Source organism: Pezoporus wallicus, unplaced genomic scaffold, assembly GCF_028554395.1.
Source record: "Pezoporus wallicus isolate ANWC-B61680 ecotype Strahan unplaced genomic scaffold, APGP_CSIRO_Pwel_v1 contig_4684, whole genome shotgun sequence".
NCBI classification, from domain to species: domain Eukaryota; kingdom Metazoa; phylum Chordata; class Aves; order Psittaciformes; family Psittacidae; genus Pezoporus; species Pezoporus wallicus.
Genome location: NW_026637499.1, coordinates 2,785,203 through 2,808,699, shown reverse-complemented (window position 1 = coordinate 2,808,699; position 23,497 = coordinate 2,785,203). Strand labels below are relative to the sequence as shown.

The window sequence follows — 23,497 nt, the reverse complement described above, 5'->3', positions numbered from 1 at the left end:
AGGGCCGGGTTCAGCACTGCAGACCCCATCAGCGGCCCTGCCCTGGGATCTGCTCTCCCTGGGGTCTCGGGGCTCGTTTAAATGATACCCACAGGACAAGGGGTCCCCGTGGGAACAGCATAAAAGTTTATTGTATGTAAGAACCGAACCCGTGGGGTATGTACAGGTATTTACAGGACAACGGATGAGCCTATTTACAACGAGAGCTGTCCTTCACGAGTCTGTACATCAAGGAGCGACCATGACAATGTATTTACAAGTGGGGTCCAGCGGCTCTGGGCGAGATGGGGAGGGAAAGAAATGAAACCAAAGGGCGAAGTGAGGAGCACGGTGTAGTCAAAGACCTCGTTGGGGCTGCATGGGGGCCTGCACAGACACTGTCCCCATCTCTTGTCGCATCCTGAGGAGGCGGATGGGAGATGGAAGGTGCCTGCTTTTCCTCCTCTTTGTCTCAGTATTGCTGACCAGCGGCCCAGTGACTTTCCAGGGCATCTCTCCTCTTCTGGTGCTACATTCCTGGCCCCATCCCTCGCCCCATAGACCAGGCTGGGAGCTGGGGGTCACAGCTCACTGAAGCGCACGGCTGGCTCCAGCTTGTGGGACAGGGCAGTGAGGACTTTGTCGAACTTCTCATAGCGCTCGGCCTGGCTGCTCTCAGCCCCACGGCTGCCCCACAGCAGCCGCAGCTGGAACTCAGTGCTGAAAATCTCCAGCAGCTCCGCTCTGGCCTGGAAACCTGCAGAGAGGGAGAGTCAGTCCCTAGGGATAATGGGGAACCCACGGGATGCTCCTGGGCTGGAGCAGAGGGAAAGGGGCTCCGTGTCCCCATGGCTTACCCTGCAGCTTCACCTCCGCGTTGGTGTGGTAGAGCCCGCCGTGGTGGGCCACCATCCGCGCCGCCTCCAGGTGAGCCATAACCACCTCCACGCCGCTGTCACTGGCCTCCCAGGGCTCGGGGTTGTCTGTGAGAGCCTCATCCCGCTCCAGGAGCGTCACGAGGGGCACGATGTGTGGAAAGGTGGTGTTGGTCAGCGGCGGCCCTTCTGTGGGGAGAGCCACAGTGAGGACCCTGTGCCCCTGCATCCCTTCCCCATGGAGTCAGGCTGTTCCAGGCAGCGGGCTTAAGGCTCAGCTATAGCACAGCAGCAGCTTTGGCTCCTTATTGCTGTGCCTGAGGCCATCACTGGTTCAACACCAGCACGTCCCAGCTGGGCTTCCTGGTTGTGCCAGGAGGGGAACGCTGCTGTCCCTGCTCTGTGTCTGTGTTTGCCAGGGCTGCGATGGGGAGCGGAGGGCTGGATGGTGGAGAGATGTGGCTTTGCATCCTCCCGACTCGCTGCCCCATCCCCATGCGAGCGCAAGGGCTCGGCTCTGCCGCTGGGTTTGTTTAGTTAGGAAATGCTTCCTTGGGAAGGAAGGAGCAGCCGAGGCCAAACGGGCCCTGCGGGGTGGCTCCGCAGCCACAGGGAAGCGTCCGGCGCTGTCTGGGAGAGGGGCAGAGCTCCCGAACACGTCCCCTCCACCGAGGCTGTGGATGAAGGGGGAAGGAGCAGGCGGGCAAGAGAAGGGGAGCTCCTCCCTTTACCTTTCCCTTCGTTCAGGTTCTTCAGGAACGGCTTCAGCTTCTTCTCGTAGAGGATCGCGCCCTCCGTGTGCCGCTGCCGCAGCACCATCCAGGTCTGCTCCAGCCGGGAGATCTGGAAGCACACGGGGCAGGTGCTGAGCTCTGGGATCTCAGGGTGCTCCCAGGGGCGCACAGCCCGGCCCTGGAGCCGTGCCCCCCCCCCCCATCCCTGCACAGCGCAGCGCCTGCTGCCCCCCAAACCAGGCACATCCCCAGCACCGAGCCCGGGATCAGGATGTGTCCCCGCTGCCCGTGCCGCAGGACAGCAGCTCCGCAGCGGCCTTGAAGATGAGAGGCAGGGAGGGGGCAGCTCCACCTCCTTTGTGCGGGCAGGAAGCAAAGACTTCCCAGCTGGGCTCCATTTAAAAGTGGATTTTAATCTCCTTTCGTCTCGCAAAGGGAGCAGCGTGGCCCGGAGATGCTGCTGCCTTGAGACTGGTGTGCATTGTACTGCAGGGCAGATTCATTTCCTCCCAGGAACACAGCCCAGCACTGAACAAAAAGCCCAACCGCTGACAAACAATTGGATCCCAGCGGGATTGGGCTGTGTGCTCTGCGGAGGGGACAGCTCTTCCCCTTCCCTGCTTGCAAGGAATCAAGAGCATCAACTGCGTTGGAAGAGACCTTTAAGATCAAGTGCAGCCTTTACCCCACACCTCCTGCCCTGGGTGTTTTCCCCTCTTCTCCCACCCCAATGGGTGTCAGAGCCTGCAGGATGTGGGGAGTGGGATGTGTTATAGGCTGAGCCCAGGCTAAGAGGATGAAGGGAGCATCCCTGTACCTGTGTCATTTCCAGGGCGTTCATCACAGCCGCGAAGCTGAACATGTTCCCCATGGTGCCCTTGAGCTCGGCTGCCAGCTGGATGGTTTTGTGGAGCAGGGCTGCCCTCTCCTCCGTGCTGCCCGTGCAGCCCAGGATGTCCACGGCGATCATGATGGACATGGTGTGAAACCTGCCGTGGGGAGAGACGCAGAGTGGGGTCAGGGCAGGGGGAACGGGGATGCTCCGGGGATGCTCCAGGGCTCCTTCACCCCGTGGGGTGCAGAGGACCCCCCCCCCCCCCCGTGCCAAGCTGGACACGTCCCATGGGAGCTGTGCCATCCCATGCAGTACCGTTCCAGCAGGTCGAGGCGGAGCTGGTGGCCATGGGGCAGGGTGAGCAGCTCCATGCCAGAGCTCACCCCCATCATCCGCTGCATCTCCGCCGTCACCCCCAGTATCCGGGCGACCTGGCAAGGAAGGGGAGAGCTGATGAGAGCTGTGTTAATTGAGGAGAGGCTGAAGCAGCCTCTTGCCCCAGCACAGCCTCTGCCTGCCCTGGCTGACACAGGGCAGAGCCCAGCAGGGATGCTCCATGCTCGGGGTGCATCCCGCAGCGATGGGAGGGCAGCAGTGCCCATCCCTCCCGCCTGGCCCCAGCCGTACCAGGCAGTCCACTTTGGTGATGTGTTTGGCCAACGTCTTCACATCCACCTCTGCCAGCAACTCTTTGACCTTCTTGAGCACAGCCATCTCCAGAGGCTTGTTCTCCATGGGGATAAGCAGGGACTGGAAGGCTGCGGGGTTGAAGGAGGAGGTTGTTTCCATGGTGGGGGGCACAAAGCCCACATAGTCCAGCTCTCCCTTCAGCCTCTGCGCCGCCTCTGCTTCCCTGGAGCCGTTCTCTATAGTCCCTCTGTGTCCTTCCTCCACCTTTAGCCTCTCCACGTAGCTCTTTGTTGGGAGCTGCTTGGTGTCGTGAGCCGGCCGGTCCCTGCTCATGGGTGAGGTGGGATGGAGCTGGCAGTAGTGCCCCGTGTCCGGCTCGCTGTAGCTGTTCACGGAGGGAGAAGGGGAGGCACGGGCATAGCCATGGCACGGAGTCGAGTGGGAGCTGTGGGCAGGGTCTGGCAGGGCTTTGCCGCTGTTGCCCTGGCACAGCTGGGGCTCGCTGGACCTTCTTATGACTGGAGAGGTTGGGGCAGCTCCAGCTGTTTGGCAGGCATGGGGCTTTAGCCGGGTAACTGTGGGGAGGAGAGGAGATGCTGTTATCGGATACACACGTGTAGGGACCACGGCTGCAGCAGCCAGCCCCAGCCCCAGCTCCAGCCCTCTGCCAGGACAGTTCTTTGCCGTGCACAGAACCACACACTGGGGCTTCTCTTTACAGCCAACACCGTCCCCTCCCCAGGTCCCTGCATCACACCCATGCCAAGCCCAGCCTGACCCACGTCCCCCCATCCCCAGTGGGATGCAGGGGTGATGCCTACCCGTGCTGTAGGCGGGTGATGCTGGGTTCTCGGAGATGGGGGACATCGGGGAGTGCAGGTCTTGGATCTGGTCCACGCTGACGGCGCAGTTGCGAATGATGTCTCTGTGGTGGGGCAGGGACACGCTGGGGAGGGGGCAGATGGGACGGGTTAACTCCTGCAAACAGGGGCTGGGCAAGGGATGAGGGTTTGCTGCCCCATCACCTTCTTCCACAGCCACCCATAACGAGCTGAACCCGTAACGAGCTCAGCTGGAACAAGTCCCTACAGGCAGCTGGGAGGAGAAGGGCTCAGTGCCTTTATAAAGCAGAGGCAGGGCTGCCTTTTGGGAGCTTGGTTGTGTGGATCACTGGGAATGGATGTCCTGCTGCTAAGGTACATGGGAAGGGATGGCTCCAGGGTGCTGTGGGGAAATGGCCCTAGGAAAGAAGCCTGGGGGTGGTTTCCTATGGTTGTGCTGCAAGTGGTACCTGATGGACGCATTGCTTTGTTTCCACCAGAGAGCTGTGCTGGGGTGGTTTGGTGAGCTGCTGCTCTGACACAAAGCTCAGGAGAGGTGGAAAGTGCCTGGAAGCTGGCCCTGGAGCCCAGCAGGCACCGATGGAGGTGTTGAGGTGCCTGGGTTGGTGACCTGCAGCACACGTGCACAAGCAGCTGCATAGCAAGAAGGTCTTGGGCTGGTGGGGCAGCAGTTGTGGCCTGATGCAGACACTGTGTGTCAATGGTGCTGCACAAGATGCTGTGCACAGGGAGGGTTGCAGGGAGGCATGGCAGGTAACTCACTGCCATGGGTGAGGAGTGGGCTGCTGTGATGCATTCAGCTTTGAGTGCTGAGCCTCTGTGGTGGAAGCAGGATGGGAGAGCAGTGCAGTGATAAGGGGTCTAGGGAAAACGTGAGTGATGGGGACAGACTGATGGATCTGGGCTCTCCTGGAAGTCTGAGTGCTCTCCTTCTCCCTGCCATAGCAGCCGTTTGCCTGTTTCCCATTGGTGTGTTCTCACCCTGCCCTTGGGCTGAGAGGGATGGGCTGTGTCCCACTGGGGATGCAGGTGCAGATGGGACCCCTCTGCCTGCTGGGTGTGAGGGTTTATGCGTGGCTCTGCCCCCCCAGCCAGGCTCTGAGCAGCCTGGGGCTGCCAAATGCAAGCGATGCAGAGGGGATCTCCTTCTCCACCTCCAAGGTTAACGTGAGCCGCTCAGCCCTGTGGAGGCTGTGATCTGGTGGTGGTGCAGACCCCCATCAGCACAGCTCCATTCATCTCCTCCTGCCCATCAGGCTTTCAGCTCTGCTGATGCAAATGCTCCAGCTGAATGGAAAGGGCTCTAAACGTAAAAGGGCCCTGCAAAAACCAACCAACAAATGGCCTCTTGGTGGCTGTGACTGGCTCCCCCCTCACAACCGTCTGGGAAAGCTCAGCTCCCAGCATTGACAAGCCCTGACACGCTGCTAATCCTGGCCTGGGTGGTTGTAAAGCACCCTCTGGCTTCTGGCCTGGCATGCTAATGCCATATCTGCTGCGGTAGCTCAGTGGGGTTGGTACAGCTCTAGCTGAGTACTGCTTCTTATCCCAGTCTCTTTCCCATAACTGATCCCCAAACCCTGTCCATTGGGAGCATGGCTCTCCTCTTTCCCGAGGGCTGGTCCTCTGCCCAGCTAAGCGGGGATGATGCTCACCTGCTCGGGCAGCCCTCAGCTCTGGTGATCTTGTCCGCTGTGAGTCCATCGGTCATGGTGATGCTCCTCCTCTTGATGTGCCCCCCTTTCTGTGTGGCGGGGCTGTGGGCTCCCCCATGCTTCCCATTGCCCAGCCCATAGCTGGCTTCCAGGTAGCGCAGGGGGAAGGTGCGGTTGATGGGGCAGTAGATGATGGCCCCGCTCTGCTCCGAGATGGCTTTGCGGTTGCCCACGTAGAAGCGGACGAGGGCGGGCACGTTGTCGAAGCTCTCCTGCTCGAAGAGGTACTGGACACGGGCATGGCCCTCGCCGGGCTTCGCCGTCGCCTTGTTGATCTTGAAGTGGAGGGGCTCGTTGCGCCAGCGGCACGTCAGCACGTAGTCACCCAGGCTGGTGAGGGAGTCCCGGATGAGGAAGTCGCCGTTCCTCTGCACCAGGCTCTCCGACACCTGGAAGGGAACAGGGCAGCTCCTCAGGCACAGCCACGCTGGTGGATGCTCCGTTAGGGTGTTACTTGGAGCATTGCTTTGTTCCCCTTGCCCCTGGAAAAGCGGCCTGCTCAAAGGCTTCCCATCAGGACAGGCTGGTTCAGTGTGGCCTTGGGGTGCTCTCCATGAGCCCAAGCAAAGGATGCCCGGAGCCACCCACCTTCCCCTGCTCACCTCCCGCGGGATGCGGCCGTGGTACCAAGCGTGGCTGCGCAGGTCGGTGCTGCTCAGCTTCAGCTCCTCTTCCAGCTCCTTGTGAAGCTTCTCCGGTGAGGAGTCGAGGATGTATTTCTCCTTGGAGAACTGCACAGGGGAGAGGAGAGCATCAGCCAGTGCGGGGCTGGGAAGGGATGGGTTGGCAGGGTCCCTTTGCAAGGACTATGGCATGGCCACTGGTGATGCCATCTGCCAGGAGCAGACCTGTCCCTGGGAACAGGTAACCTGGAGCTGTGAGTGAGGATTGCTGCCTGTGGCAAGGGATGGTGGTGGGTAACGTGCCTGTTGATGGTCAGCTCCTGCCACCAGGAGCACTTGGAGGGTCTCCTGGTGGATTGTCCCCATCACGCTGCCCCTCTGCCCCAGCTCAGAGCTGAATGAGGTTGGGCAGGAGAAACCCTACCCCATCTCCTCCTCAAACACCTCCAGGGCAGAACCGCTGTGGGAAGCAGTTTTCCAGGAGGAAAGCTGCGTTATTCCCCACTCCGTGCAACATCCGCTGTGATCCCTCACCCAAAGGGTTAACTCGCTGTGTTTAGCCTGATGGTGGCATGAATAGTAATGACAAATGCAAAGGGAACCTTCTGCATCGAAATTAGCTTTTACCAGCGCTGCTGCACCTGAGCCTGGAGGATGCAATTTGCCTCCTCCTTTTCCCCCTGGAGAGATAAGGGATGGCGTCACGTCTCCATTGGCCATGCTCCCTGCCTGCTGCTTGGCCAGCATTCCCAGAGGGCAGCTGAGGATTCCTGCTTGCAGCACAGTGCTTGTTTGGAGGCGAGGGTGGGTTTGGGGTGTACATGAGGCTGGTTCCCCTGCTTGGCACAGCAGTTTTGAGTCATGGTGTGATGCCAACACCAGTGCCTTGGACTGGGGAGCTTGGATCCCTATGTAGCCACTGCAGCATCCCAGTGGCTACTGGGATGTCCTGCTCCCGTGAGCAGGGTGGCTTGGTGGCCTGGCTCCGCCTCTGGTGGCAGTGCCAGTGTGAGGGGACACTGGAGGCTGGTTCCAAGCTCCTTGGCACTGGTTAGGACAGGATGCTGCTGGCGTCTCGGAGGACAGACACAGGCTTGAAACCCTGCTGACACCGTGCTGGCACTGCTGGAGAAGCAGCCTGGCGCTCATGGCCAGCCTTGCATGGAAGCTGGTGCCCCGCAGCACTGGGGGCTGCAGACCCATGGCAGTGCCTCAGACCTGACCGCTTTGCCCTGTGCCTCATCCTTACATCCCATGTCAATTCCTTCTGCCCTCTGGCAGTTGAGTAGGGGAAAGCAGAGAGCACCGCGCTGCTCTCCTGCCTTGTACCCACTGCTCTGGGTGCTCCTGGGACCCCACTGAGCCCCTCAGCAGGACTCTGACCCCAGGTCCCCCCCCATCCCTGGGGAAGATGCTCCATTCCCTGTGGTAGCTGCATTCATCTGGCAGCAAAGCTGTCCTGGGACCCTGCTCCAGCCTGGGCAAGGCAAGGAGGCTGCCAAGGGTCTGTGTAATGGACCATGCTCTCCAGGGCTTGCCCTCACCAGCCTGGACATGTCCCTGCTTCTTCCCAACTCCTCTCAAGTCAAAAGGTGCTGGGACAGAGGCAGCAGCCTATGGGAACATCATGGACTGAACTCAGCCTTGTTCATTCAACTCTGCTCACAGCCCCTGCGTGCTGGAGCTGCAGGGACCTGGACCAGCAGACGTGTGGCTTGTCCCTTCCTGACCGAGGGCTGCGGGGATCCAAGTGCTTTCTGCTGCTCTGGGGGCACCATGGAGACAAAGGCACTGAACCCCATTAGGAATGAATAGCAGCGGGTGGATGCTGTGAGGTCCGGTGCCTGCGGAGGGGCCAGGCCGAGGAGATGCCGTTTCCATGACAACCCCTCTTTGCCACCAGCAGCCCTGGCTCCGGAGCAGTGATGGGGACCCTCAGCTCACCCCAAACTCCGGTGAGGGACCCCCGGGAGCCTGCCCTGCCTCTGCAGGCTAACGCTGATGGAGCAGAGCCTGGAGCAGGGATTAGCGCCTGCTCTGCTCCACGTTGTACATCTGGGTTTTCCCCCAAATCCTCCCCATGCAAATGGGCAGGATAACAAACACAAACCCAGCTGAGCGGCGCCCGGCGTCTCCAAGCCTGGATTTGGCATCCGTGCCAGGAGCCAGGTGCTAAGCTAGGAGAGAACAGGAGGTTTGGGGAGAGGATAGGATCATAGAATGGTCTGGGTTGGAAAGGACCTTAACATCCTCCACTTCCAACCCCCTGCACGTCCCGGAGCATCCTGCCCATGTGCTGCCCGCTGGCTGGGTGCTGAGCTGTGGGTGCTGGCATGGCGCAGCCCAGCCCGGCGCTGTCAGCAGTGTGTCAGCGGATGTCTGGGCTGAAAAGGGCACTGCTTGGCACGCTCCTCTGTGCCAAGAGGACATCCAAAGGTGCACGGCCTGACGGCAGGCCTTGCATACCGGTGGGATGGGTGAGGGGAAAAGCCTTGACTTCCACTAGCACCCAGCTGGAGTGTGCGGTGCTGCCCCCCTCAAGGCTTCTTCCATCTAAGTAGGAAGCAATAGGGATTAAAGCGATTCTGCAGACCAGACAAACCAGCTCAGGAGCTGCCAGAGATGATGCCAAGCTCTGCTTGAGGAATCCCAACCAGCAGCCAAGCTGGCTTGGCTGGAGGAAGGAGAGCTCCTCCATCATGTTCAGTGCCCTGATTTGCAGTCCTAGGGCTGGGGAATCCTCTGGTGCTGCCGTGCAATGGGGGCAGCCCCACTGAGGAGGCAATTCCCAGGTCTCTCCATCCCTACCCGCTTCTCTGGCTCTCCCTGCTGCTTGGCTATGGGTGGAAGTGCCTCCAGTCATAGCTGAGATGCAAGGACTGGAACTAGCAGTGGAAAGGCAAGAGCTGGAGGATGGAGGGTGCTGTGGTATGAGTAAAACAGTGGCTTGTCACTGTGCCTGGTGTGGAGGAGAGCTTCCAAAGCTGGCGTTTGGCTTTGCTTGCAAAGGTAACCTTATGAAACAGGAGGGATTTGCAGCTTCCCTGCTCCCTCCTCCCAGATCTGGAGGAGTCGCAGCTGAGGATGAAGTCAGCCTGGAGAGCAAGGTGTACTCACACCCTCCCCTCCATGATAACATCTCACTAACCCCAGGGCATGGAGCGCATCTGCTCTGCTCCTGCCCACCCAGTACTGGGACCCTCGCTAGGGAATTCCCAACCCCTGCTCTGCCTGCCTGGGAAGCAGAACTGGGAGGAAATGGGAGTTACAAAGCCCTTGGGAGCAGGGATATGGGGGAAAGCCCCAGAATCGTGTGAGGGGACTTCTCTGCTTCATTTGCACTTGGCAAAGGGCTACTGCAGTGAAGTATTTCAGTGCTGTGAGCCAGTCCATCCCCCTCATCTTGATACTTACATGGAAAAGAAATGACTTGTCCTGTCTCCCAGTGACTCTGGGCAGGTAAACGGCCTCTGAGAAAGCACCAGCCCATCTGTCCACCCCACTTGGGTACGCCACATCTCCATTATCCTCACTGAAGGCTCAAAATCCTTGTCCTGGGATCCAAAACCCATCCTAGGACTGGTCCTGGTGACCCCCAGGGTCTTCTCTCTCCTTGTCTGTGCTCCTTTGTGGCAGCTCTGGAGCAATTATGTCTGGCTGGCAGGGGTGGGGTGCAGCTGGGGTTGATGGCTGGGAACATCTGGATGCTCCAAGGTGGGATAAGTGCCCCAGGTTGTGTGGTGGGGTGGTGGAGAGCACTGTTATCACTGCCCCAGGGGTGCGGGTCTCCGGTGCAGTGATGGGGCATGGGTACACACACATTTCCATCCATCTATATATTACTTATCTCACTCCAAGACGGCAGCAGCGGCTGCTGCTGCATCCCTTTTCGAAGCTGCTATTGGCCAGAAATGATGTCAGTGCTTCCCAGGCTGGGTGCACTGCCATTGGCGGTGAGCAGGGATGCGGCTGTCAGCTGGAAGCGCTCCAGTCATTCATGGGGACTTCAGTGTGTGTTTGCTGGGCACGCTTGGGCACAAATAGGTGGTGAAAGATCTGGTGGAGCCAGGTGAGCACTCAGGGCTTCACTTTTAACTCTTTCTGGGGTCGGGATGGAGCGCCCTCCATCCCCTCTCGCATCCTTGAGGAGAGCCAGACACCCACTTGTCTCTGCCTTGTGCTGACAGCAGCTTGCTGAAACCCCTGCCATGTGCAGCCCAAGGGCTGCTGCGCTAGGGCACATCCCCCTGTGCCATTTGGTGGCCTTTGGACAGCCAGGAGAAGCTCTTCTGCTTTCCCTCTTTGCCCCCAACAGCGATCAAAATCCCTGGCTTTACATTGAGATCAACCGCAACCATGACAAGACTTGAAATGCTGCTCTTGGGCTCCGTCTTACCCAGCATAATCTCTAAGGCTCAGCACCTACCTCGCTCAGCAGGGGTGCAGAATAACCCTGCCAGCTTTCTTGGCTGCCAGCTCCTTTCTAACTTGCAGTACGCTACAGCTCTTGCTTCAGCTCAGAGCCTGCTTGGCTCTTGCAGCCTTAAACACCTTTGCTCTTTAATTGAGTAAATGAGAGAACCCAATTCCTAGCGCTGTGCAAATGCCAGCGTCCAAAAATAGGACACCTACACTCATGCCCAGAGAGCGGCGGTGCTGGGAGCACCCCAGGACGGGTGACGGATGCATCCCACCAGTCAGACCTGTGCAGTGGGGCACACACACAGACACCCAGGCCAGGGAGCCGTGCGCTCACCTGCGCTGGGGCTCTGTGTGCTCAGTGATGCTCCCCAGCACACGGCATCACTCGGGGGATGCTAAACGAGCTCTGCCAAGGGTGAGGGCTCCCTTCACAAGTGCGCTGCAGGGGGAACCGGCCGCCCTGCTCCCATGGCTCGGAGGGGGCTGAGCTCTGCCCCGCTCGCTGCCTCCTGGACCAGCGCGGGGGACAGCGGGGCCGCGGGTTGGAACCCGCTCTCCCCCTGCTCCCCCAGTGCCCGGGGTTACCCCGCGTCCCCCTCCCGCCGTCCTTCCCCACGCTGCCCGGTCCCCGCGCTCACCTGCACCTGCATGAAGGAGCCGCGGTAGAAGCAGCATGCTGCCGCTGACAGAGCGCTCCATAGGCTGCACCGCTCCGTCATGGCGCGGCGCGCCCGGCCCGGGCTGCCCCGGCCCGGGCTGCACCTCCGCTGCCGCCGCCGCCGCCGCCGGGCTTCAATTTCAGCCGCTTCCCCGATTACCTCATCCCTTGTCGGCAGCGGGAGGCGGGACCCCCACCGCAGCTCCGCCCCGGAACGCCCCCCCGGGGCCGCCCGCACCCGCCCGCATCGGGCCCCCGGGGAACCGGTACCTCTGGAGGGACCAGGCATTCCCGAGGGGAACCGGGTCCTTTGAGGGTGAACCGGGTCCTCTGAGGGGACCGGATACCCCTGAGGGGATCTGGGTCCTCTGAGGGGAACTGGTATCCTTGGGGGAAACCAGCATCCCTGAGGGGAACCTGGTCCTTAGAGGGCAGCAGACATCCCGGCTCCCTGCATCCTTAAGGGAACCAGCACCACTAAGGAGAACCAGCTCCTCTGAGGGGATCCAACGGCCCTGAAGGGAACTGGTTCCTCTGAGGGGACCCAGCTCCTCAGGAGGGATTCATCCCCCCTGAGGGGTTTTGTCACCCCTTAGCTCCCCATCCCAAACCATCTGCTCTCCCCGGTGACACACACGGGTCAGGGACAGCCTCGACCCCTCTTACACCCCTTCCTGGTGATGTCCTTCTGAGGGACACCCCGGTGTGTGCCTCGCTGAGGGAAGCTGGCTGCCTGCTTCCCACATAGGCTATCTCCGAGTTGTGTTTAATTAAAGCTCCGCTTTGGTTTAATTAAGGCCACGGTTTCATGTATGGGATGTGCGAGGCAGCGCTGATGACTCAAAGCATCGCTCCAGCCCTGGCTCTCAATATCCCCGCCTGAACCCATTGCACACAGGCAGGGGCAGGGGTCCTCCAGCACCCGCAGTGAGCTCTGCACCCCCTTGTCCCGTCCCCTTCCAGGGCTGTCCTGCGTTGGCACATGGATCTGGCCATGCCAACAGGGAGCTTTACCCTCCCGTCCACAAAGCATCCAAGCACCCCGGTGCCTCCTGGTGTAGCCTCACCTCAGGGGATGCTGTGAGCTGGGAGAGGCTTCCCTGCCGCCACAAAGAGCAGAACCCTGCAGCCTCCCCTCTCATTAATTCAGACGAGCCCCTCGCATCCCCAGGCAGGGAGGCAGCAGCCGGGGCTGATGAGAGACAGGTCCCCGGAGCAGCTCCTCCGCGCAGAACAAAGGAAGCTCGGAGGCGCTCGCCGGGCCCCGCGCTGCCCCTGCTTTAGCAGGAGAGAGGAGGAGACAGGGAGCAGCACGGGTCTGCAGCAGGACAGGGCTGGAAAGGGAGGCAGCGTGGAACTGGGTGCTCATGGACCAACTGGGACAGGGTGGGAGCACGGGCGCTTCTCTTGCCTGGGGCTCAGGGACAGACCAGATGGCAGCGCACAAGAAGAGGCTGCTCCAACAGGATTCGATGGTGACTCATCCCCTTGCCAAGGCTTCTCCCCCGCGACGGGCTCTGTGGTTTCCTTCCAAGGCTCTCAGTGAGGGAGCAAGCGGGAGCCACATGGGGTGATGCTCCCGGCTGCCCCTCTGCAGGGGAAGCTGAAAACCTCCGACTGCAGGGACATGGGACAGCTTTACCCACTGCTGCTCTCCTGAAGGGTAACACCAGGGCCGAGGTGGCTGGGTGGGATGTTCGCAAATGGAGCCAGGAGCATGGATCCCCCAGGCAGCTTGGAAACACCAACCCTGAGGCTATCATTAAAGCACGTTAATTACCGAGCTCTTATTGATCCCGGCTTCCGACCCTGCCTGGCTCCTGGCTGCACCTCTAATCACGGCAGGCTTGGTGATGGGAGAGCTGGCCCTGGCTGGTTTGTGGCTGAAGCTTGAGGGCTGATGGTTGGTGGTACCTCTGTGCACATCTGGACCTTTGCTCACACGGGCTTTGCAGAACATCCTCTCCTCCTCATTCTCTCCTTCACTGTCTCTTTCCTCCCTGTCTTTGTCCCCTCTGCTTGTTTCCATCCCAGTCACAAAGCAGGGACCTATTCCAGTGGCGGGTCCCAGCCCTAAAGGATCCCAGTTACAGCAGCCACCTTCCCATCCAGCCCTGGGGCTGAATGCTGCGGGGTGCTGAGCGCTCTGCAGCTGCACGGGCTCCCAGCCAAGCCCGGCGCCTGCAATCAGCCCAAGTGCCCCCATCATCCCGGTCACTCACACTCCAGCTAATTACTTATTTGACTAAAATAGCTGCTGTCACTGCAGCCATCACTTGCTTCCCTGACCAAAGGGAAGTGGTGAATAAATCACAGCCCACGGGCTCTGTCAACACCATGGGTGGGAAATAAAGGCCACCAAGCTTGGGTCTGGGATCTGCCTGGAGAGTAGGGAATGCTCACCAGAAAGAGCTCAGATCCCAAAAGCAAAGCCGTACCCATTGCTCCATATCTATGCTGGTTCAGTCTATTAGCAGCCATAAAATGCACCCGCCTCTGGGTGCACACACACACACAGGGCCACCTCAAGTCATTTCTCAACAACCACATCTGCCCAGCTCATTAAATCCCATCAGCTAACCGGACTCAAAGGGCTCCAGCCTTCCTCAAACCACCTCCCTAAAGGCCATTGCATGGCATCCACCACCGGAGCAGGTTTTCGGTGCTCCATCCCCAAACCACAGAGCATCCCTGCCACCCTTCCTCTGCTCCCGCCCGGCTCCCATTGTGCCAGCAGCCTCCTGCGAAAGGGCCGCTCTCCTCCAGAGCCAGGCGCCTCGCTAATGAATTTCTGGCCAGACATGAAGAGTCCTCAGGAATGTTAATAGTTTGCTGGAGGATAAGCAAGAGATTTGGAGAGATTTACACCGACTTTCATGTGACAGCCACGAAAGTGGCTCAAAACCCTTCCGTTTCGCTACGTGGAGGCAGAGGGAGGAGGCTGCCCCTGCGTCTGCAGCGTTCACAAGTGATGGGAGCGTGACGCACAGGCAGCTGCTGTGGGAGCAGCAGCAGGGTACCACATAGGGACCATGGATCCTCTGCCTGCCTCGGCCTCGCTGCTTCCAGCAGCCAGGGTCAAAGAGAGAGTCCAGAATGGTGGGATGGGGATGCAGAGCTGAGCACCCGTGCTGGGGTAGGACCCAACCAGCCCCTCTACTACTGTCACCCATAGGAGCAGGCTCAGTGTCTTACCTTCACGTATTCGCTGCCGGACTCCAGGCCATCGTGGTGGCTGGGAAGAAGGGAAGAAATGGAAACACGTAAGTGAAGGGCAGTGAATGGAGTCAGTTAAGTCAAAACGGTGGTGGCAGAGCTGTGGGGAGTGGGGGTTTGTACCCCTTTTGCCATGGGGCTGAGAGCAGGGGCATGGATTTAGGAGAGGTTCCCAGGTCCCAGCACTGTTCCTGCCGACCCCGTGCCCGCTCTCAGCGCAGGGTTTAACCTCCCTAATGCGATCAGGGAAGAATGGGGCCTTTTCAGGGGATCTTGCCCCAGATCTGCTTGGGACCGTGTGAGCTGAGACCCAGCTGCCAGGCTGGGGTCCCCGCAGGTCACGGTGCAGGGGGGTTCATGCCGAGGTGAGGGGCCCTGTGCCCTGCTTCCAGTGGCAGAGCTGCATTCCCAATAGGCTGCTGCTGGGACACAGCACCCAGACGGGAGCTTCTGACTGTTCCTTGTGCAGCCCCATGGAAACCAAACCCCACTGAAACCAGGGTGAACTGCGGCGTCCTGGCTGTGACTGCAAGCTTTGCCCTCCCAGCACACGGGCAATAGAAGCTCCCATTCTCCTTGGTGACACGTTCACTCTTAGCCCTACTGACAACCACAACAACCCTGCTGATCCCGCAGCTTCTTTACCATCATTTCATGGGGACAGATGGCCCCTGCTCCTTCCTGAGCAGGAAGCAAATGCTACTGCTGCTTTTTGTGCTCTTGTAGGTTGAGGTATGTGTCTGTATGGATGAATCCAAAGGGAACAACACAGGAAAGAGGCTGTAACAGCTGGGATGCACTACCCTGAGGTCCTGCCTTTCAGAATGAAATACAGAACTCCAGATGTCTTTAACCAGAATCCTGTATCTGTCACCTCTATAGCGCCAAGCTGCAGCATGGACATCCCACTGCTTGCTGAGGTCAGGAGCACAGGGTGCTCAGGCCCTGGAATGCCAGCACAAGGCTAAGAAACAACCAAATCCCAGGGAACCACAACCCCAGGATGCCCCTTCTCTGCCAGGAGCAGCCTTGCTCCATCTGGTGCCTACAGCCATAGGACCCCTGCCTCATACCAGGATCTGCTGGGGCCCTGCACACAAACCCCTCCTGGGATCCACACTGGTGCCATCCCTAGGGAGCAGAATTCCTCCTCTGTGGATCCCTCCAGGCTGGGGATGGTTCCTGCTGGCTCAGAAATCAGTCACCCAAAGGGAAGCGGGGACAGAGGAGGTGACCGCTGCCACGCTGGACATGCACCGGTGCATCACAGTGGGTCCTGCTGGGCTGAGCATGAACCCCTTGGTGTGCCCAGCAGGACCCACTCCTCCCATCCCATACTGGTGAACCAGCATCCCCGTTGCCCGGCTCGGAAGGGGATAAAGGGCCTGGCAACGGGCCGCGGGCCCTCGCCGGCGCTCTCATGGAGCCACGGAGCCGCCTGGAGCTGCGAGAGCCGTGAGAAAAGCCGGCAGGAGGATGGGGGCCTCCGGGCAGGAAATCGGGAGCATGGGAGCAGCTGGGAGACGCTGCGGAGGCCCCAGTGCCGGGGAAGGGCAGCAGCTGGGGCCGCAGCCCCCCCCCCCCCCCGGTGCTGCGCATTCCTGCAGGAAACGGCATTTTTGGGGGCAGCGAGCGCCTGGGAGAAATTCCAGGGCTGCCTCTGGAGCGCGGCCATGGCTGGGACACGGCACCGCGGCAGCGGCAATGGGGAGCGGGGCTTTGGGATGCTCCTTTTGGGCTTGGGAAGGCATCGCAGTGATTTCCACACGTGCCGAGGTCCGGGCTGGGTGCTGGGAGCAATCCAGGATAATGGTGTGGATCCAGCCCTGGTCTGCTCATCCCTGGACACCAGTGCTGGAGAACCAATTCTGGGCACTTGGTGCCTCAGTTTCCCCCTCCGCAGAGCTGCCTTATCTCAGGTTTTGGCTGGCAGAGCCCTGCGGGAAGCAGCGCTTCCCGTGCCCCATGCATGGAGGGAAGTCAAATCACATCCGCTCTGTGACCTGCTGTGGGTCATCTCCCGTTAGTCACCGTGTCCCTATCGGCGTCACGGCCACCGCCTTGCTCTGAGCAGCTCCACGGGCTGGGTGCTGCTCCCTGTCCCATGGCGGTGCAATGGAGGGCCTGATCCTGCAGGGAACACCCACGGGCGAGCCCTCCCTTGGGCATCCTGAGGCCATGCTGTCTCTCACCACCATCCTCCCCACCCAAGCCAATATCCGCCCCAGGGCCACCCTTGTTCCCCCCACCACGCTGCTTTGGTCCCTCTGCACAGGCTCGCCCCGTGCTGGGAAGCTGGCTCTGGCCCCCGACACGGGCTGGCGGGGACAGAATGTCCCCATCCCCAGGGATGTGCCTGCAACAGGAGGAAGGGCTGGGGCGCGGCACTGTCCCGGTCCTGCTTCCGCCAGCCCCACAGCAGGGCCCGGCCATGGGGCTGGCTCCGGCAGGCGACTGCTCCCTAAGGCAGAGGTTTTGGGGGACTCCAAGCAGAGCGCAGAAGTGCCCTTGATGCCAAGTCCTGCTCTGGTGCCTCAGTTTCCCTGGCAAACAGCACGGATACACCCATCACCAGATGATGCTAGAAGACGTTTGGCTATTGAGTTCTGGGGACTCGAGTCCAGAGCCAAGACACCCGGTGACCACACACACAGCTCCCAGCCCAGTGACTCAAGTCACTTCTGGGGGAGCCCCATGCACCCTTTATAGGGACCCTGTGCCACTGCTGGGTCTCCGTGCTCACAGAGGACGTGGCGCTGCTGCAGACCCCCCAAACCTCCATCCCCCCCCCCCCCCCGGGTCTGGCTGCGGTGTCGGCAGCCGATGCGAACCCACCACGTCCGAGCTTTGTGCTCGCCCCTTCTCCGCCTCTCCCTGCCGGTCCCCTCCGGGGTGCCGGGGGGGAACCTCACCTGCCCTGTCCCAGCGCAGGGAACCTCCTGCCCACCGCTGTCATCACCGCGATGGGGACCAGCTCTCCCCGGCGTTCTCCCGCCTCGCACTGAGCGTTGGGACCCGGGGGCGCGCAGGGCGGTGCGGACCCTCCTCCTCCTTCCCGTCCCGGCCCTCCTCCTCCGGCCCTCCCTTCGGAATGCGCGCCCGGCCCGGCCCGGCTCCCACCGCTCCTCATCCCGCTCCGGGGGCCTCACCAACGCTCGGTGCTGGGGCACGGAGAGCTCAGCTCCGCGGTGGGATGGGGAGAACGGAGGGAGCAGGAGGCACCGGAGTGGGGAAAGAGTCGGGTTTGGGAAGGGGCGATCCGATGGGAGCTTGTGCTGGGAGGAGGTTTGCAGTTGGTACCTTCACCCGTGCCCTCAGTGCCATACACGCTGCTGGGGACACTGGTGGCTCCTTGTGCCCAGACACCCAGGTGATGGGCAGGAGGTTATAAATCTTCTTGTTGATTCTGAGGTGAAAACCTTCCAAAAGGCCCAACCCCCATTTGTAAGTGCTGAGCCCCCAAATTCCCCTGAGGGTGGGAATTTGAAGGCAGGGATTTGTGCCCGGAACTGGGGGTTTAATGGCAAGTGATGGAAATGGGGACAGGGCGGTGGGTTTTGGGGTAGCCCCTGTGCCTGGAGAGAGGGAGCGCCACTTGGGGAGGGGAATAAAGATGAAGGGATAAGGATGGAAGGGATGGAAGAGATGAGAGTGAGGGGTGGATGGGGTCAGGACGGTGCAGGTCCGAGCTCTTCGCAGCACATCCCAACCCTGGAGCAGAACCGCTGGCAGGACAAAAGGACGCTTGGGCTGCGCGGGGCTCGGAGATGTTTCCACCCCATCCGGAAACGGGAGGGAGCAGAAATCCCACAGGAAACCTCGCTCCCATGGAGCCGCTGACCTGGCCATGGTGCGGAGTGCTCCGGCAGTGCCAGCTGCATCCCTTCTGTGTCCCAGCCCCGTCCCCTTGCCGGGGGGGGGGGGGGGGGGGGGGGCAGAAAAGGGGTCCCATAGGAAGGCTCAGCAAACCCAATGGGGCTGTACCTGTCTGGGGAGATCTCGCTGGGATGCTCTTGCCCCTTTTGATCGCCATCAGTGGTTTCCAATCCTGCTGCTGCATCAGGGCTCGGGGTTTGGCTGGGATTTGGGTCCAGGCTCGGTGCCTCCATCCCGGGGCAGGAGATACTCCCTGCAGGCTCCTGCTCCATCCTGGTCATCACTGGAGCGTCCATGGGTTGAGCCTTTTCCGCCTCCTGCTCTGTTTGCCCAGTGGCTGAGGGTGAATCTGTGCCCAGATCAGGGGTGATGGACATCTTGGAGCTGGGGAGCAGGGGCTTGTTACTGGGGATCCCATTATTCCGGCAGCTCTGGCTACTCTTGGCTTTTCCCTGGCTCTTCCCCGCCTTGCCCAGGTTGATCCTGGGCATGGTGCCCATGTGGCTGTACATGTCTGATGACCGGGCATAGGGCCCGGGGCTCTTGGGCATGGTGTTGAGATCATCCTGGGTGCTGTCGAAGGGCTCCTCCAGGAAGCCATGGGAAGGAGGGAGACACGGTCCCAGGCTCTCGGGAGTGCTGGGGGCTACGGACACACGCCGGAGGGTGAAGGACCGGGGGATGCTGCTCAGGCTCCTGAAGCCTTTGAACTTGAAGAACTCTGGCAAGGAGAGGGGAGAGACGCATGTGGGGTTATTGGTGGCATGGTGTGAGGGTGAGGTCCTGGGCTGGGGTGTGCATGGGGCACTGTGCCATGGTGCAGCCTGATGTCAGCCCTGTTACACCCTGCATCTCCAGTCCCAGCCCAGCAGGACATCCCTGCGGCCTTGGGTGGATGTGATGCTGCTTGGGGTATCCCTTAGGGAGCAAACAACCCCTGCGCCTTGGCAAACCCAACTGCAGCGTTTCCCTGTTGTAGAGGCAGAGGAAGAACCACCCAGCCCTGGTGAGCACACCAGGGAGTGCCAGGAATGATTCCAGATCTCCTTCTCCTGCCCCGCCGCCTCTCTGCTTCCCACTGGGGACTCTGGGCAGGGCTGTGCCCATCCCTGGAGCATCAGGGCAGCCCCACAGGGCATATCCCCTGCCCTATATAGGGTGAAAGCATGGGACACACCCCATCTCCCCAGCGGATGGGGTCCATGTGTGTGTTCAAGGCCGGGTTGGATGGGGTTTGGAACAACCTGCTCTAGCGTGAGGTGTCCCTGCCCGTGGCGGGGGGAACTGGATGATTTAAAGGTTCTTTCCAACCCGAACCATTCTGTGATGCTCTGCACGGCAGAGCAGGAACCGGCCATGACCGCGGCTGCGGGCAGGAGCTGACTTCCCCACTTCCTCGCAGCCACCTGCAAGCACCCAGCTCTCACAGAGCAGTGTGCACACCCGCAGCAGGCAGGTTTCATGTCACACCTCGGCCCCGGCCCCGCTCTGTGTGCCCCCAAGCCGTGCAGCCTGCACAAGGACGGTGGCGCACGGGGTGATGCAGGCTCTGCAGGGCAGGGTTTCACTGCTGTGCTCCGGCTGCCTCGGGAGGAGTGGGGGGGTGTTTTGCAATGATTGTGACACCCCGGGGCTCTGCAAACCCTCTTCCCCTGCAGGCAGCGAGAGTTTGCTGTGGCAGGAAGCAGTGCGCTGCGGCTGTGCTGTGCGAGGAGCTCATGGACCCACATCCCCTGACACCAGCCATGGGCTCTGCAGAGCATCCCCATAGCCACACAGGGGCTGCATCAGCCAAAAAGCGTTTCTATATGTTAGAAACCTGATGGCCTGAGTGAAGTTAAAGGCAAAACTGCTTTGGGTTGAGCATCCCCTCCGAGTCCGAGCATCCTCCGCAGGGGCTGCTCCCAGGGCTGCTGCGGGGTGGGAAAGGCAGCGCTGGGGAGGTTTCCCACCTCCCACCGTAAAGGCCGATCCCAGCTGCGATGGGGACGTGGGTTTTGCCAGTGGAAGGGTCCCCGGGGAACGCAAGGACCGGCCTCCCCCCAGCGCCAGCGCCGCGCAGGAATGCAGAGAGCAGCAGAGGCCGCTCCCGCTCAACCCGGCGCTGGGAAGCGGGGTGAAGGCCACAGCAGCCGCCCCCGGGGCTGTGAGAAAGAGCAGAGCTCGCTCCCGATGGGTACCAGCGCTTCCTCCGGGAGCAGAAGCCGGGAATGCGCTCCCAGGCTCCCACCCAGCTCCTTTGTATGGGTCCTGGACGGCCCCGGCTTGCACCCCTGATGGTGCACCCCTTAGGATGTGATCTGGGGAGTGAGGACCCCCCCAAACCCTATTGTGCATCCCCCTGCGTGCATCCCGGTACCCAGCTCCTGAGCCAGCAGCACCCGAGCTCAGCCCCAGCGCTGGGGATGGAGACCCCTCAAAGACCCTCACCCAAATGAGCTTCCTAATGAGAGCAGAGCCTGCTTCAGCTCCTGATGTACCCGGGTTGGAGCGACACAGGGAGCGTGTGAGCACACACACATTCACATTCACATTCACATTCACATTCACACTCACTGTTTCACACTCACATTCACTCTCACACACACAATCACTCACACTCACAATCACTGTCTCACACTCACATTCACACTCACTGTCTCACACTCACATTCACTCTCACACACACAATCACTCACACTCACAATCACACTCTCACACTCACATTCACACTCACTGTTTCACACTCACATTCACTCTTACACACACAATCACTGTTTCACACTCCCATTCACTCTCACACACACAATCACTCACACTCACAATCACTGTCTCACACTCACATTCACACTCACATTCACACTCACATTCACACTCACATTCACACTCACTGTTTCACACTCACATTCACTCTCACACACAATCACTCACACAGAGTCTCACACATTCACACTGTTTCACACTCACATTCACTCTCACACACACAATCACTCACGCACAATCACTCTCTCACACTCACATTCACACTCACTGTTTCACACTCATTCACTCTTACACACACAATCACTCTCTCACACTCACATTCACACTCACTGTTTCACACTCACATTCACTCACACACACACAGTCACTGTCTCACGTTCACACTCACATTCACTCTCACACACACAATCACTCACACTCACATTCACTCTCACACATCCCCATCCACTCCATCCTGGGCAGGTGCCCACTCACCCCACCCCACACCGTCCCACCCCATCCCGCCCCACAGCCGCTTACTGAACTTCCTGAAGCCCCCTCGTTTCTGCCCCTCGGCCATGGCCGCGCCGCTCGGAGGCGCAGGGACGAGAGGGACCAGTTTATAACTGTGAAGCCCTTCCCTGCCCGCCCTCCCTTCCTGCCCCCCCCCGCAGTCACTCATCGCTCCATGGCACTTCCTCCCCATCGCTGTCATCGTCTGCTCCTGGCCCTGCCCTTGGCCCTGCCCGCCCTCCTGCTGCCCCACAGCCCTCGCAGTACAGAGCACCCAAAACGCTTGGGTGACAGCCATAGAGGAGGAAGTCAGTCCTGGACAGGGCTGATGGCCCCATGGATGAGGGTGCCAGCCCTATGGATGAAGGTGCCAGCCCTATGGATGAGGGTACCAGCCCTATGGATGAGGGTGCCAGCCCTATGGATGAGGGTACCAGCCCTATGGATGAAGGTGCCAGCCCTATGGATGAGGGTGCCAGCTCTATGGATGAAGGTGCCAGCCCTATGGATGAGGGTACCAGCCCTATGGATGAGGGTGCCAGCCCTATGGATGAGGGTACCAGCCCTATGGATGAAGGTGCCAGCCTTTGTCAAGGCTGACAGCCCTATGGATGAGGGTGCCATCCCTATGGAGGAGGGTACCAGCCCTATGGAGGAGGGTGCCAGCCCTATGGATGAGGGTGCCAGCCCTATGGAGGAGGGTGCCAGCCCTATGGATGAGGGTGCCAGCCCTATGGAGGAGGGTGCCAGCCCTATGGATGAAGGTGCCAGCCCTATGGATGAGGGTACCAGCCCTATGGAGGAGGGTGCCAGCCCTATGGATGAGGGTACCAGCCCTATGGATGAAGGTGCCAGCCCTATGGATGAGGGTGCCAGCTCTATGGATGAAGGTGCCAGCCCTATGGATGAGGGTACCAGCCCTATGGATGAGGGTGCCAGCCCTATGGATGAGGGTACCAGCCCTATGGATGAAGGTGCCAGCCTTTGTCAAGGCTGACAGCCCTATGGATGAGGGTGCCATCCCTATGGAGGAGGGTACCAGCCCTATGGAGGAGGGTGCCAGCCCTATGGATGAGGGTGCCAGCCCTATGGAGGAGGGTGCCAGCCCTATGGATGAGGGTGCCAGCCCTATGGAGGAGGGTGCCAGCCCTATGGATGAAGGTGCCAGCCCTATGGATGAGGGTACCAGCCCTATGGAGGAGGGTGCCAGCCCTATGGATGAGGGTGCCAGCCCTATGGAGGAGTGTACCAGCCCTATGGATGAAGGTGCCAGCCCTATGGAGAAGGGTACCAGCCCTATGGATGAAGGTGCCAGCCCTATGGAGGAGTGTACCAGCCCTATGGATAAAGGTGCCAGCCCTATGGAGGAGTGTACCAGCCCTATGGATGAAGGTGCCAGCCTTTGTCAAAGGTGCCATCCCTATGGAGAAGGGTACCAGCCCTATGGATGAAGGTGCCAGCCCTATGGAGAAGGGTACCAGCCCTATGGATGAGGGTGCCAGCCCTATGGAGGAGAGTCCTGCCCTGCAGACAGGGCCCTGCCATGCACATCTGGGGCTCAGCTCCTGCCCTCCCTGTGCCCCATGGGGTGACAGCCAGCTGCCATCACTGCCAATGGAAGCCCCTGTCACCAGCTCTTCTCTCACGCTGGGGCACCTTTGGGTGCCCCATACGGGTGTCTCCCTGCGGGACAGAGAACCCTAGGACCAGCAGGGTTATGGTGTCTGTGTTGTCCCCCATCCCCAGGGAGCACCTGGCGGTCCCGGTGTCCAGGATGCCCGTTACTGCTCTGGCCCTTGCTCCCTGTGCTCGCAGCCTTGGCCCCAAACAGCCCCAAACCCACCCGTTCTGCACCCAC

At 60.4% G+C, this 23,497-nt stretch overlaps 1 protein-coding gene across 3 annotated transcripts; it reads right to left on the bottom strand.

Annotated features, from left to right (window-relative positions):
- Positions 1–263: 263 nt before the first annotated feature.
- On the bottom strand, positions 264–21,801 carry SH2D3C (SH2 domain containing 3C). Of its 3 annotated transcripts, XM_057405919.1 has the most exons (12): positions 21,667–21,801; positions 18,514–19,126; positions 14,509–14,548; positions 6,213–6,341; positions 5,551–5,999; positions 3,875–3,999; positions 3,051–3,628; positions 2,739–2,854; positions 2,406–2,577; positions 1,586–1,697; positions 837–1,043; positions 264–736 (listed from the first exon to the last, which is right to left on the bottom strand). In XM_057405919.1, the coding sequence occupies exons 1-12, from the start codon at positions 21,704–21,706 to the stop codon at positions 561–563; spliced, it is 2,757 nt and encodes a 918-aa protein (XP_057261902.1). In that variant the 5' UTR covers positions 21,707–21,801; the 3' UTR covers positions 264–560. The 3 variants fall into 3 exon arrangements, with proteins under 3 accessions (XP_057261902.1, XP_057261903.1, XP_057261904.1); XM_057405920.1 differs by lacking the exons at positions 18,514–19,126; positions 21,667–21,801 and adding an exon at positions 17,442–17,488 and having other exon boundaries at positions 266–736; XM_057405921.1 differs by lacking the exons at positions 14,509–14,548; positions 18,514–19,126; positions 21,667–21,801 and adding an exon at positions 11,294–11,489 and having other exon boundaries at positions 266–736.
- Between the last annotated feature and the right edge of the window lie 1,696 nt (positions 21,802–23,497).